Genomic DNA, 14,774 nt, shown 5'->3' with positions numbered 1-14,774 from the left:
GTGTGCTCTTCCGATCTATCATCAGAGAACAAAAAATTCTTAAAATAACCCAGTGAATAACCCCCTAAATTTTTCTCTATATTTAGGAAACACCCTGTGTGTATATATATATATATATATATATATATATGTACATATATTATCAAGCATTACGTGATGTTTGAGATAAACATTCTATCTGCAAAACAACAATTAACCGATAAGATTACGACATAATCCTCGTCATGCATTCTCTCGCGGATCTGGCAAGAATGTTTATTAACTTTTCTTGTTCCTACTGCAGAGTTGCATATCTCTGACAAAGAATTTTGACGACATCAAGCACACCACCTTAAGCGAGCGCGGAGCTTTGAGGGAAGCGGCACGCTGTTTGAAATGCGTCGACGCACCATGCCAAAAGTCCTGTCCCACGCAGCTGGACATCAAGTCCTTCATCACCTCGATCTCCAACAAGAATTACTATGGCGCGGCCAAGGCGATCCTGTCGGACAATCCTCTCGGCCTCACCTGCGGCATGGTTTGCCCGACCAGCGACCTTTGCGTGGGCGGTTGCAATCTTCACGCGACCGAGGAAGGACCAATTAATATTGGCGGGCTTCAACACTTTGCGATGGATGTAGGCAGTCTTAATTCACAATATTTAATACATTAAATTAAAATATAAAATATCAATAAAATAGAGATAATTTATTAACATTTATAAAAATGTTTAACAATATGCAATGAAAATAATATATAGTGTAATTTGTATTCTCTATAAAATTTCTTAATTGAAAATAGTTGTATTTATACATATACTGCCAAAATGTTTCCTTCAGTATTTCTTTAATTTGTGAAATAATAATAAGATACATATTTCATGATAGATTAAATGATAAACATAATTTTTTTACTAATAAATTAAACATTCTTTCAGATTTTCAAGCAGATGAATATTCCTCAGACCAGAATTCCCAATCAAACGGTACCTCATGCAAACACGAAAATCGCTCTGCTCGGCTGTGGACCAGCTTCTCTCTCGTGCGCGACATTTCTCGCGCGACTCGGTTACGACGATATCACGATTTTCGAGAGAGAAAAGTATGTCGGCGGATTAAGCTCTTCCGAAATACCGCAATACAGACTTCCGTATGACGTTGTCAGTTTTGAAGTGGACCTCGTCAAGGATCTGGGAGTGAAGATCGAATTAGGAAGATCATTGTCTGAAAACGATTTAACAGTACAGGTAAAATTAACTTAAAAATAAAAATTTGTTGCTTAAATTCGTTACATTAGCTTGACAATAAAATATATTTTTTAAATTTTGCTATTATCTTCTAACTGACCTTTAAGACACTGTTCTGTAAAAGTAAATGAATTTAAAAATAATATAGAAGTCTAAATCAATAAGATGCATAACATTAAATAAAAAAACACAAAGGTCATCAGCGAATTTTATACTCTGCAATAATATTTATTTGGAATAATAATATTCTATTATTAAATTGATAATCAATTTAATTTTTTGTACTAATATAATATATTTGTACTAATATAATTTGTACTAATATAATATAATATATTTGTACTAATATAATATATATACATAAATTAATATTACTGCATCTTATTTGCAAAATAATAAACCTACAAGAGGTTTATTATTACAAAATATAAGTAAACATTAAACATTAAATATAATATTAGCTTGCATCTTATAAAGCCTACTTGAAAATATATTGCAAAAAATCACAGATGATATAAAATTTGCAACTGTTTCAGGGTCTTCAAGACGCTGGACACAAAGCGATCTTCTTAGGTATCGGATTACCTGAGCCGAAGAGCATACCAATCTTCGAAAATCTCACGCCGGAAATGGGTTTCTTCACCTCAAAGAGCTTTTTACCTGTTGTCGCGAAAAGCAGCAAGCCGGGGATGTGCGCTTGCAAGAGTAATCAGGAACTTCCATCCCTTCGGGGCAACGTGATCGTTCTCGGCGCGGGAGACACCGCTTTCGATTGCGCGACTTCCGCTCTGCGATGTGGTGCCAAGAAGGTCTTCGTTGTCTTCCGGAAAGGCTTCACCAACGTACGGGCTGTTCCGGAAGAGGTAATCCACCTTGTTTGCAAAACACCTCCACTTTCCATGTATAAACTCCGATCTCTTTAATTTGGAAATAATTTGGAAAGTTTTAATGTAAAAAAAGTTAAACTTAAATATTTTTTAAGATATTTTACAATTAAAGTCAGCCAAAATTGGAAATCCTAAAATTGTTTTTAGATGGATTTGGCGAGGGAAGAGAAGTGCGAGTTTATACCATTCCAGTCGCCGAAACGAGTCATCCTTCGCAATGAGAGGATCGCCGCGATCGAATTTTGCAGGACCGAACAGAATGAGAACGGCGAATGGATAGAAGACGAAGAGCAAAAGGTCGTTTTAAAGGCGGATTTCGTGATTTCGGCTTTTGGTTCAGGACTGTACGACTCTGCTGGTGAGCAATATTGTCCAATACTGTAATTTCAACGTATTTCATATAATAAACATATCTGGATACACCTTTCACTGTGGATAGAGAGGAAGAGAGATAATAAATCTTCTATCCTTCTGTATATCAAGTATATGACGCGCATTCTCGAAATGACATATTAGAAATGGCTTTCCTTTCGTCATATATAGGCATTTCTTATGCCTATACGGTTCATATCCCAGGCAGAAGATGAGTAAATATAGACATCGATTCGACATGAATAATCATCGATCCAATATCTATAGACGAATCGACATCTATAGACCGATCATTTCTATCTGTGAATCCCAAACGAGGATACGTAGTGCAGAGCAGTAGTGCGCCCAATATATAGCATCCAGAAAGATAGAAAGTATATTATTTTCTCGCAAGCTTTATCAACTTGGCTCCCCGGCTGACTTTAATCGCAAGGCGCACCCAGGAATGTCTAATAGATCTGTACGCGATGTACGCACAAAATTATGAACTACAACGTTGTTTAATATGCACGTTTTAGAAATATGTAAATTAATAAATAAAAGCAGTGGAAACAAAATATAAATATATAGATAATATAAAATTATTTAGAAAATAAGAAAAATTTATAGTTATCTAAATAGAAATTTATTAAGTTTCTCTATTATGAGAACAGTGAAACAAGCCATGGCACCGATTAAGATGAACAGATGGAACCTGCCGGAAGTGGATGAAACCACGATGATGACTTCGGTACCAGGTGTGTTCTGCGGGGGCGACCTTGCGGGTGTTGCCCAGACGACGGTGGAATCCGTGAATGACGGAAAGACAGCTGCATGGTACATACACAAATACATACAGGTGTGTTTTTATATAGCCAGTAAAATGTCTTCATTAATTGCCAATATAGTTGTTATTTTACTCTTTACAAAATGTTACAGAAATATATTATATTATGCATTCTGAGTGCATTTTAAATATGTATACACAACGTTATTATATTAATATATATAATATAATGTAGCTATAACTTTGATAATTAATATGATGAAAAACAATTATTTAATTGTTTATTTCTTATTTTTATTTGTAAATTTATAAAACGCGCGTAATAAAATTTTACTTGTATAAATTATATTTCTTATTTTCTCACAATGGATAAAGTGATTTCTATCATGGATTCTTTCTTTTTTACACATTGATTTTTGCATCGCCTAGGAATCCCACGATTTGACGGTGCCGGAAACTCCGCAGTTACCGAAGTTCCACACCGCCGTTGACGATGTTGACCTCAGTGTTGAGGTGTGCGGGATGAAATTCGAGAATCCCTTCGGTCTTGCTTCCGCGCCACCTTGCACCACCAGCGCGATGATCCGGCGAGCTTTCGAGGCAGGCTGGGCTTTCGCTATCACGAAAACCTTCTCCTTGGACAAGGTTCGATCTCATTTAATTAATCGCCAAGTCAAATGACATAGCATTTTATTCCCAAATCTGTATTTTTTATTCTTCGCAGGATCTTGTCACCAATGTGTCGCCGCGCATCGTCAAAGGCACCACGTCCCGTCACCATTATGGACCTGAGCAGGGTAGCTTTCTAAACATCGAGTTGATATCCGAGAAAACCGCCGATTATTGGTGCAGCAGTGTCACTGAATTGAAACGAGACTTCCCCACGAAGGTATGTTACACTTTTTACTCGAATTATTCAATTATGTATAACAGAGTTTACACGAATATAATAAAAATCAAATAATTATATATTGCTAAAATAACATTCTTTTTAGTACGCGCACAAAACGTAATAAAGTTAAATTTTTTTTAAGATAAAAGGTACATAGACATAAAATATTAATACTCTAAGTATTTTCATTTTGTAGAAAAAAAAGTCTGACAAATGGCTTTAAAATAGTTTAAAAAACTGACCTCCTTAATTGCTCATGACCAGCATTTTATTTGCTAGATTTTATCGCATTATATTTTTGCATAGGTTGTCATTGCGAGTATTATGTGCACGTATAACAGAGCTGATTGGACGGAGCTGGCGAGAAAAGCGGAAGCGGCTGGCTCTGACGGATTGGAATTAAATCTATCCTGTCCTCATGGTATGGGCGAGTCCGGAATGGGTCTGGCCTGTGGACAGGTTTATCCGCTTATTTCATGTTTGTTTCATGTTTACAACTCGAAATATGAGATTGATAAAAAAAAAAACATGAAATTGGTTTCAGGATCCTGAACTGGTTAGAAACATCTCCAGATGGGTTCGCGAAGCCGTCAAAATACCATTTTTCATCAAATTGACACCCAATATCACCGACATCCTTTCTATAGCCAAGGCAGCTTACGAAGGTAATTAAATTCACTTTAAAGTATTGAAATCAAATTAAAACGATGTACATATAATGTACAAAATAGTAGCAATTACAATTTGCGAATAATTATATACATATAATTGATTTCTATTTAAATATATTTTTAGCAACAATACCAAGATATTTAATTTAACATCTATTAAATTCTCAAGCTAATTAAATTTTTACAAAGAATTTTATATCTCGAGGGAGTTAAAAAAACATCTATTCAATTAATATTCAATACTTGCGACGCAGGCAAGGCCGACGGCGTTACTGCCATTAACACGGTATCAGGATTAATGGGACTGCACGCCGATGCGACTCCGTGGCCGGCAGTCGGCCTCAACAAGTCTACAACGTACGGCGGGATGTCGGGAAACGCCACCAGGCCCCAAGCTCTGAGAGCGATCTCGACGATTTCAAAGCATCTTCCGGGATTCCCAATTCTCGGCACCGGCGGCGTCGACTCGGCCGACGTCACTCTGCAGTTCTTGCATTGCGGTGCATCGGTCGTCCAGGTATCTCGTCGAATCTCCCCGCGTATCCTTATAATTCTATATATATATATATATATATACACCTACTCTTAAATCATTTCTCCTTTTATCAAGAATAAAAAAAACTAACCGAATATTTTTTTAATTAACGCAGATTTGTAGCGCTATTCAGAACCAAGACTTCACACTGATAGACGACTACGTGACCGGCTTGAAAGCGTTGTTGTATCTAAAGAGTCTGGCGCAAGTGAAGGACTGGGACGGTCAGAGTCCACCGACGTTCAAGCATCAGAAGGGCAAGCCTATTTCCATGCAACATGCCCTTGGCAAAGTAAGAATTAATTACCAATTGATATCTACGACGACAGTTAATCTAATTTAAGTAAACAGGTAATTAAGAGACACTTCTGCAGAATATACCGTATTTCGGCGTGTACCAAAGACTGCGCGAACAGAAGGTAGCCGAGCTGAAAGCAAACTCGAATCCCTTGGACGAGGTCGTCAAGGCGATTCGACCGGCTCCAACATCGATCGCGCCGATTCCTACTGTCAAGGACGTGATAGGTAAAGCGATACTTCACATCGGCAGTTACAAGGAATTGGACAACAGGAAGCAAGTGGTCGCCTTGATCGACGATGTACGTTAGTGACTCTAAAACGATATCAATTGCTTAATATATTTTATTTATTGTTACGAAATGAGTACAATCTTCCCTTTACACTCGCGCCATCCATTTCCAGGACATGTGCATAAATTGCGGCAAGTGCTACATGGCTTGCGCGGATTCCGGATATCAAGCGATCGCCTTCGACCCCGACACCCACATCCCAAGTGTGACGGACGATTGCACCGGGTGTACGCTTTGCTTGTCGGTCTGTCCGATTATTGACTGCATCACGTAAGTTGCAAATCAAAAATGTCTATCTCGATTTTTAATTTAAGTTTTCCTTTTTTGGTTTATCCTTATACTTCAGTTCCGTTCTACCTAGATTTTTAATTTCATTTGCGCTCTATCTCGATTTTCAATTTAAGTTTTTCTTTTTTTTTTGGTTTATCCCTATCCGTTTTTCTCTTGCAGTATGGTTCCAAAAACGATTCCACACATAATTAAAAGAGGCGTACCACCGAAGAATGTAATCGAAATTTGTTAAACGTTAGTCCTACGTTCTTGTCCAAAGAAATTCATAATATACAGCGTCATTTATGCGTACAAATTAATTATTTACTGAATGACATCGCTAACATCAGGTAAAAAGATATATGTAGTATATATACATATAATGAAATAAATAATAATCCAACATATGTAATTATATCGATTTCGAAGGTTGATGTAAGTATAATCATGTAGCGAAAAAATATACTTGGTGGGAGCCGCTATCTCCTGATAAACTATAGAACAAACAACTCAACATATGAATGCATTTTTAATAATAAAATAACGGTTTTCTAACAGAATAATAATTAATTTATTTAATCCATTATTTATCGAGGATATATGTCAAATAATTCAATTACAAACAAAATACGTTTAAATGTTAAAAATCGTGTAATAAGCATATAAATTGAATGATAAATGTTTAAAGATCGATACGTTATACTATTTTATAAACGTTACAAAATGTTTTGTAAATTGTTTTAACATTTTTAATATCTATATTTAATGTTTTTTTTATAAATTTAAAATACTGTTTTTCTGCGAGATATTTTGACGGTTTAAATGTACATTAAACGTTTTTATATACCATAAAAACGTATCGGCTAGACTTTTTTTAAATAGTTTGCTTGGAGATACGCTTAGATATTTATTATAATGTTTATCATAATGGTTTATACTTTATTCCTCTCGCCTGTCTTCATCTGATCTTGAAGATCTTTAAGAAAAATATCTTTAAGAAAAGAATTAAATCTTCAAAATTATAAGGATCTGCCTTTATCGTACCAAAATTGAATGTCTGCTAACACGACTATTGTTAACTCAACTTAAAAATTTAACTTTGCGATTGTCGACCCATTTATACATTTCGCACTGGTTCTTATATTCCGTGCCGTCTTCAAGACTGAAATTTATTATGCGTTTTAATCAAGCTTAACCAAAATTTTCACTTATAATTTAAATACACATATAGAAATTATATATAATAATGTTGAAAATAAATTCTACATGGATATACAGGTAAGATTCTTTCCTTTGCAATTTTTATTTATTGTAAAGAAACGAATTCTATAAATTTAAGAACTCGTTTAACTGCAAACTTGCAATACTCATAAGCAAGAATTAATTAAATAGGTAACATAAATATAATTTATCTCTTACTTGAAACCTACTGTCAGGCATACACATTGGAAACACTGCGGTTGCAGTATATTGAAGTACATCACACTAATCTTGAGGCTTATCAGACTGGAGACGTTTTTCAGGCAATCGTAGAACTCGTTGTCGCAAGTGCAAGCGGATCTATCAGATAATTACAAAGACTTAACAAAACAAATATATAGTGAAGTATTGTCTATAAGAGCCGACACGGGTGATGGTGTGTGAATACTAAAACCTAACCACACATAATCTGCGCACCGCAGTGTCGGTCTTAAAACACAGCTCCTTTGCATAAAGCCGGAAACTTGTAACTAATTAAATTTCTTTACAGATTTGGGCAGAGGGGAATCGTATAGATGCATATTAGCATCGAAAGATATTAAATTCTTCGTCAATTTAATTAGTTACAAGTTTCCGGCTTCATGGAAAGAGCTGTGTATTTCAAGACTGACAAACCGTGCGGCGCGCAGATCGTGTGTGGTTGCAGGATATTGTAACATGTAAGAATTAATTCACATATCAACACCCGTTTCGGCTCTTATATGCAATTACTTCACTATATATATTTGATTTATTCCTTGGAGCCTATTTCTTCTATTTTAATAGTATGAAAAGATCAATTAAAAATTATTCGTAAAACTAACGCGAGCCAAACAGCTTTCTTATTTCGCTAAAGGATTATAATGTTTAAACGTATAATAATTTCATAACAAAACTTGCTAAATTCATATTTTGCATCTGTTACGTGAAATTTGTATTTGATAGGAGTAATGCAAGCGCTGTAGGATGTTACGATAAATTCGAAGAGCGATACGAATAAAAGTTAAGTGACAAATATAATTGAAGGTAATTCTCGTATCATTTCGTTTATTTAATTACCTTGTGAAAACACCGTTGTTCTGGATATTGACTTTCGTTTCGCCGACTAACAGATAGTCCTTGCACTCATCGTGCGCTCTGCAACAGGCGTCTGTTTCGTTGAACTGACCGAGATCGCTCTCATTTATTGCATTATTTCCAGGCCCGCACCAGAGTGTTCCTAACGCATATATATAATATCATTGGCAGAATCAAAAAACCACACTAGATAGTCAAATTAATAATAATAAAATGTCAAACTCTCTTTTTTTATCATAAATATACGATTTATTACGTGTAATTTCTATCATAATTATATAATTTCTAATGCATATGGAATAAAACTATGAAATAATATCAAGAATTAATAATTAAGAAAAATATATATATAAATACATTAGTCAACAAAATTAACGCATAAGTGAATTTCTACCAAAATTTTGTATAACTTTAGACAATCGTAACTCCGCGAAAAATGGTCATATCAAAATTTTGTTTTATTTTCATGGGTAAAAACTTGTACTTAAAGATACTGTTGATTAATTTTTAATTTACCTTTCCTCCCACCCGCCGTACGTCTTTTGAAAAGTAAAGACATGTTGCGTCTTCAAAAAAATTACATAATTTGACGCATTCTACGGAACGGAATGAATTTTTGTCACAAATGTCAGGATAACCATCGTTTGAACTTTTTCCTTCAAAGAAAAAAAATTTAACCTTTATATGATTTTCTTTCGCAAAGTTACGGCATGTCAAAATTATTATTGCACTTTTGTTCAATTACTGTCAGCATTATCTGTTTAGACTTTATCCTTGAGAATGAAAAAAAAAAAACTTTTTGATACGACTATTTTTCGCGGAGTTACAATTGTTTAAAGTTATACGAAATTTTGATATACATTTACCTATGCGTTAATTTTATTGACCAGATTATAGTATAATACAATTGATTTAAAAAATTAATTTAGTTTCTATATAGATGTTTTACCAAAATTCCTAAATAACACACATGAATTTTAGAGATGATGCGAGAGCAACGAGAAATTTAAATTAACAATTAGTGGATAATAACTAACAATAATCGATTAAATATGAAGACTTCGAGTCTAACAATAAAAAATTTGGTGGAATAATAACAGAAAACAAATAGCAAAACCGAACAAAAACATATATGAAACGACACGATGGCAAATCGGTGACAACTATAGAATTAAAACCGTTATTACATTGCTTACGTAGCTCCATTATATGATATGCCTTTTTAAATACCTTTAAATATCATTCATATGCATTTCCTATTTCTTTTCTTCTTTTTACAGAAAATGAAAAAAGAGACAAATAGGAATTTTTTGTAATATACGTACAAATTTTCTAATTAAAATATTCTTTAATGTAACAATTATATTGTACAATTAATAATTTTAATACATAATATACAATAATCATATTCTTAATAGGATATAATTTAAATTAGCTATATATATATATATATATATATATATATATATAATTTAATATATACCTGGGGATAAATTATATTATAATTGGAATATGTGCTCCGCGTTCAACTTTCAAATTTGGACGGATCTCAGATCCCACGAGATTCATATTACATATTTTCTCTTGAAATAATTTTGGAAATCATTCAGAATCTACATAAAGCGTAATGGACATTTCTCAAATTAATTAAACTTACAAAAGTTCCATGTAAAGGTATTTAAAAAGATGATACACTGAAAAATGTAATCATGCAATTATGGCGAGAATTGTTTAAGGTACGAAAAATTAGCTAAAATGGATGAGTGATTGGTAAGCGCTGCGATACCACATATGTTTTGTATTTAATCAATATATACAGAAATAACAGAGACAGATAACAGAGACAGAAATTATATCTAAACTATTTGTAACTATTTGTTTTTTTTTTTAATATTAAGAAAGTTTCTCTATGACGTTTAATTAGTCCAGACTCCAATTATATGATGGTTATGAGACTTATATTTTCTTGCACATATTTTTAGAATACTGCTGCTATAAATTCTACGTATGAGTCGTATGACAAACAATTTTTTAATAGATACAAAAAACAGTCATATAATTTAAGTATAATATTTAGAATTCTAGCTGGAACAGCGAAACATTTCCCTGAGTGATATAGTTGCAGCGAGCTTACAAAACTTACTTCCACTTAAAGGTATTTAAAAAAATGATATAGCAAATAGTTTCAGCTACGTAACAGCAAGTCTTGCTCAACTACGCAACCAATTTGCCGTATCGTATTGACGCCGCATATATTTTCGCTCAGTTCTTGCCATCTGTTTGCTACTATTATGCTAGCAAATGCACTGTTTCTGATGCTGTTTCTTAAGATTTGCTCCAATTTTATGAACAACAAGTTTTGTTACATTTTTACTGCAAAGTTTTGCAAAGTTCGTTTCATAGCAATTTCGGCTGGTCTACAAAATGGTCTAAAATATTCTATACATATTCTTCTGTAAACATATCGAATAAAACTATTCCTTTACTTTTAGATATTAAATAAAGAGGAATATTTCTCTAAGATATTAATTTTTGCCATTTACAGCATTCTTCCAATAAGCGTCTCAGGCAGATGTTCGAATTACCTGGGTAGACAATGTTAACGTAATTTTTGTATCTTGTTAGAACTTTTCCGTACGACATATTTCCTCCTTTTTCAAGTTGTGTATGATCCTCGTGCTTCGTGTAATTTTTTGGTCTGAGCATATTTATTATAATCCTTGTGAGCAGCTGTGGTAGCGATTGGAGGATATCTGTCACAACGTCCGTGAACATCTTTTGTAGCAGATTTTTAATGGGATTCACCACAATATTTATAGGCACCATTATTACTTTTAATAACATTTCAAACAGATTTTTAAAGATCTTTTCCAAAATGTTTACAGGCAACATCATTCCTTTTAATAACGTTTCAAAAAACGTCAGACGAGTTTTATTGGAACCGGGGGGTATGATACTTATATTTTCACATACGAACTCGGATTGGATACTATTGTTCTCGTAATCACTGAATAGAAGAGTGTCGCTAAAGGTGAAGAGAACGAAGAGGCAAACGGATACACACACACGTGACATTACGTTGTTTATTTACCTATAAACAATCCTAGAATGAATGACGGCAGAGCAAGAAGATTCTTTAATAAAACATAATGCAATGTATATGCTCTAATCGTGGATAAGAAATCGAGATAAGAAAGATGAATTCAAGGATGAAATAAGACTTATAGCTGTCAATAATTTTGACTTTTAAACAGCAAGATAAAGGCAATAAGTTTTTGTCCATATAATCACAGATGGAAATATTTCCTGACATAAAAATATTTGAGACAAAACTCTTTTTTTTTGCTAATAATATTTACAAAGCTTTTTCAATTCTTAAAAAAATTTTTTTCTCGAAATACAAAGAATATAATTATTAAGTTATTAAGATGTGAACTGAGATGTTTTAACAATTTATCTCTCGTGTCTATGTTGTTAGTGTTTAATATATTGTTTAATACAAGTTTAACTGTACTGATTGAGAAACGAAAAAAATTAACTGATTTTATTTATCCTAGCACTCATTGCAATTATCTTCAATTTTTTGTTATAGTAATATTTCAAATATATATTTTTTAGATCTTTAATTTTAATTTTAAACAAATTATTATAAATTGAAAACTGTAGATACACAAATATTATACAAATTTTAGTTCGAAATAAAAACATAATGAATATATAAAAAACATTATATTTTTTTCTTTTAGAATTTGTAATGATTAAAAAGAATGAATAAAAAGATGACAATATAAAATTTATTTAAGTTGATACAACGTAATGAACAGTAGATTAATAAATTTTTTTATTACCAATAAACTTTAAAATATTCTTTCTTACAGCCTGCTCGCGACTCGCTTATCTGTTTGCAGAAAATTTTAATAATACACTGCGTTCACTTTACTTGGCTATAACCGACTGACGTAAAATGGCACTAGTAACTTGACACTTTGTTTAAAGACCATCGATATCTTATTTTACCACAAGTAGAAGGGTAAGAAGTTTAATGACAAACTGAATGAAAAATCTATTATTTAAAGAGCGTGTGAATTTAATTTTTAGAGATATAATTAAAATAATAATGCCGTTGAAAAATATAATCGAAATTTGTTGAACAATAATTTCATATTTTTGTCTAAAGAGATTTATGATAGCATTATTTTACGTACAAATAATGGATTACTAAATGATTATTAACATAATAAAGAAAAATATGTTGTAGTACACATATACATAATAGAATAAATAATAGCAAGGCATTATCATATTCTTGCTTTAAAAATGACACACTTCAAAAAAATTAAATTTCCCAGATTTCTGTGATCGATACGTTCATTTATTGATTATTATATGATAATAATACGGAAATCATGTTTCTTTATAATAGTGTTGCTTGAGAATCAATTAAGAGTGCGATATATGATTATATATATATATATATATATATATATATATATATATATGTGTGTGTGTATATCAATATTTTAAACTTATCCTGAACTATATGTATCGTTATTAGCGTTATTATAGTATAAACATTAATTGAAGAAATAGGATAAATGCGAATAGTACATTGTAATTATCATGCAAGTTCTGTTTTATTTATAATTATCATGCAAATTCTGTTTTATTTATATTTCGCACATCGTATACATGCATTACAATTGCACAAACATGTATATTAAAATATATAGTTTTAGAGTACATTATGCATAGTAATGTATAGTCTTTAAAAAAAGTATAGTTAGTAATTTCTCATCTGTCTGACTCTAAGAATCATTATTTCTGTCTCTATTAAAAATAAAGATCAAAAAAAGACATACATTTGTTATCAAGAATTACGAAACTGCGAAGATATTTACATCAAAATTACATTTTTAAAGAGGTCTCAAAGATCTTATACTTAAAACAAAAGCTTTGAAATTAGAGGATCTTCTTTTATTTTACAATATTGCAATGTCAGTTATTATGGTGGTCAACTTAATGTAACTTCAAAATTTTTCATTGTCAACCCACTCGTACTTCTTGCAACCGTCCATGCAGTCCATTTCTTTAAGACTGAAATGTGTATATTCCAATTAAGCTGAGTCGGAATTTTTATATTTTAAGATATATTTAACATGTTAAAAATAATTCAACTAAATTCTATACGTTATATATCCTATATATGTATAAGATTCTTTAAGAAACAAGTTAAATAAACTTAGAACTTTTATCTCTTTAAGCTTGCGATACTTATAAGTAAGAATTAATCAGACAGCTTGATATTATATCAATATAATAAATGTTAATAAATGTAATTTATTTCTTACTTGCAACCTTCCGCTGGGCACATACATTGGAAACACTGCGGTTGCAGCATACCGAAGTACATCATTCCGATCTCCTTAGCAATCACCTTATCCATAAAGCTGGAGGTGGCTTTCAGACAAGAATGGAATTTGGAGTCGCAAGTACAAGCGGATCTATCAGAAAATTACAAAGACATAATAATAAAGAAATTGATTAAGAATTATCCAGGGATTAACGCGAGTCAAACAGCTTTTTTATTTCGTTAAAGAATAATGTTTAAACATACAATTTGATAACAAAACGTGCCAGATTTATTTTGCACCTGTACAATTTTTGTTTGAAAGTAATGCAAGCATTGCAGGATTTCTTACTGACGTTACGATGATAAGAAAAGTTCGACGAGAAATACGATTGTTATGCGTGGAGAGTAATGCTCGTATCATCTCGTTTGTTCACTTACTTTGTGAAAAGACCGTCGTTCATGAGATTACCAAGCATTTTGCCAGCTTCAATATTGATCGTGCACTTATCATGCTCCCTGCAACAGGCGTCTACTTCCTTGAATTTACCGAGATCGGTGTCGTTCGCTGCAATATCTCCATCACCGCACCACTTTGTCCCTAATGCATATCATTGGCGGAAAGAAAACAGAATTAGAAAACTCATTTATTAATATCAAATTGTCAACCCTTCTTTTGTCACAAATACGTACGCATTTAATTACAATATCTTTTATTCTAATTAATTTTTTAAGCAGATAGAAGGCTATGAATTAATACAAATTAATAATAAAAGAATATATGCAATTGATTTAAAAAATTAATTTTATTTTCTGTAATTTATATTTTATCACAGTTCCTAATTGACACATATAAATTTTGAAATTGATGCGAGGGCAATTAAAAAATAATCTTTTAATATA

At 32.3% G+C, this 14,774-nt stretch overlaps 3 protein-coding genes across 7 annotated transcripts in view; 1 reads left to right on the top strand and 2 right to left on the bottom strand.

Annotated features, from left to right (window-relative positions):
- The window catches only part of LOC105449849 (dihydropyrimidine dehydrogenase [NADP(+)]), a 10,253-nt gene extending 3,485 nt beyond the window's left edge, over positions 1-6,768 (top strand). The window contains exons 4-17 of the mRNA XM_011689260.1: positions 284-616; positions 917-1,225; positions 1,762-2,088; positions 2,260-2,470; positions 3,138-3,322; positions 3,680-3,895; positions 3,975-4,139; positions 4,449-4,601; positions 4,687-4,807; positions 5,068-5,330; positions 5,464-5,640; positions 5,723-5,947; positions 6,051-6,208; positions 6,389-6,768. Coding sequence (XP_011687562.1) covers positions 284-616; positions 917-1,225; positions 1,762-2,088; positions 2,260-2,470; positions 3,138-3,322; positions 3,680-3,895; positions 3,975-4,139; positions 4,449-4,601; positions 4,687-4,807; positions 5,068-5,330; positions 5,464-5,640; positions 5,723-5,947; positions 6,051-6,208; positions 6,389-6,461 — 2,916 coding nt within the window. The 3' untranslated portion in view covers positions 6,462-6,768. The remainder of the gene's footprint in view (positions 1-283; positions 617-916; positions 1,226-1,761; positions 2,089-2,259; positions 2,471-3,137; positions 3,323-3,679; positions 3,896-3,974; positions 4,140-4,448; positions 4,602-4,686; positions 4,808-5,067; positions 5,331-5,463; positions 5,641-5,722; positions 5,948-6,050; positions 6,209-6,388) is intronic.
- Positions 6,769-6,805: 37 nt separating this feature from the next.
- On the bottom strand, positions 6,806-12,474 carry LOC105449848 (phospholipase A2-like). 5 transcript variants are annotated; one of them, XM_011689256.1, is made up of 6 exons: positions 12,373-12,474; positions 11,110-11,615; positions 8,507-8,666; positions 7,628-7,768; positions 7,253-7,370; positions 6,806-7,184 (listed from the first exon to the last, which is right to left on the bottom strand). In XM_011689256.1, the coding sequence occupies exons 2-5, from the start codon at positions 11,597-11,599 to the stop codon at positions 7,289-7,291; spliced, it is 873 nt and encodes a 290-aa protein (XP_011687558.1). In that variant the 5' UTR covers positions 11,600-11,615; positions 12,373-12,474; the 3' UTR covers positions 6,806-7,184; positions 7,253-7,288. The 5 variants fall into 5 exon arrangements, with proteins under 5 accessions (XP_011687558.1, XP_011687557.1, XP_011687560.1 ...); XM_011689255.1 differs by having other exon boundaries at positions 6,806-7,370; XM_011689258.1 differs by having other exon boundaries at positions 6,806-7,370; positions 11,110-11,277.
- A 665-nt stretch (positions 12,475-13,139) lies between these two features.
- Positions 13,140-14,774, bottom strand: part of LOC105449847 (phospholipase A2 large subunit-like) — a 4,482-nt gene continuing 2,847 nt past the window's right edge. Inside the window, exons 2-4 of the mRNA XM_011689253.1 lie at positions 14,313-14,472; positions 13,873-14,025; positions 13,140-13,618 (exon numbers count right to left, since the gene is read on the bottom strand). Coding sequence (XP_011687555.1) covers positions 13,552-13,618; positions 13,873-14,025; positions 14,313-14,472 — 380 coding nt within the window. The 3' untranslated portion in view covers positions 13,140-13,551. The remainder of the gene's footprint in view (positions 13,619-13,872; positions 14,026-14,312; positions 14,473-14,774) is intronic.

This window comes from Wasmannia auropunctata, unplaced genomic scaffold (genome assembly GCF_000956235.1).
Source record: "Wasmannia auropunctata unplaced genomic scaffold, wasmannia.A_1.0 LD336071.1, whole genome shotgun sequence".
NCBI classification, from domain to species: Eukaryota; Metazoa; Arthropoda; class Insecta; order Hymenoptera; family Formicidae; genus Wasmannia; species Wasmannia auropunctata.
Note: the sequence above shows the minus strand (reverse complement) of the source record. Positions and strands in the feature narration are given on the sequence as shown.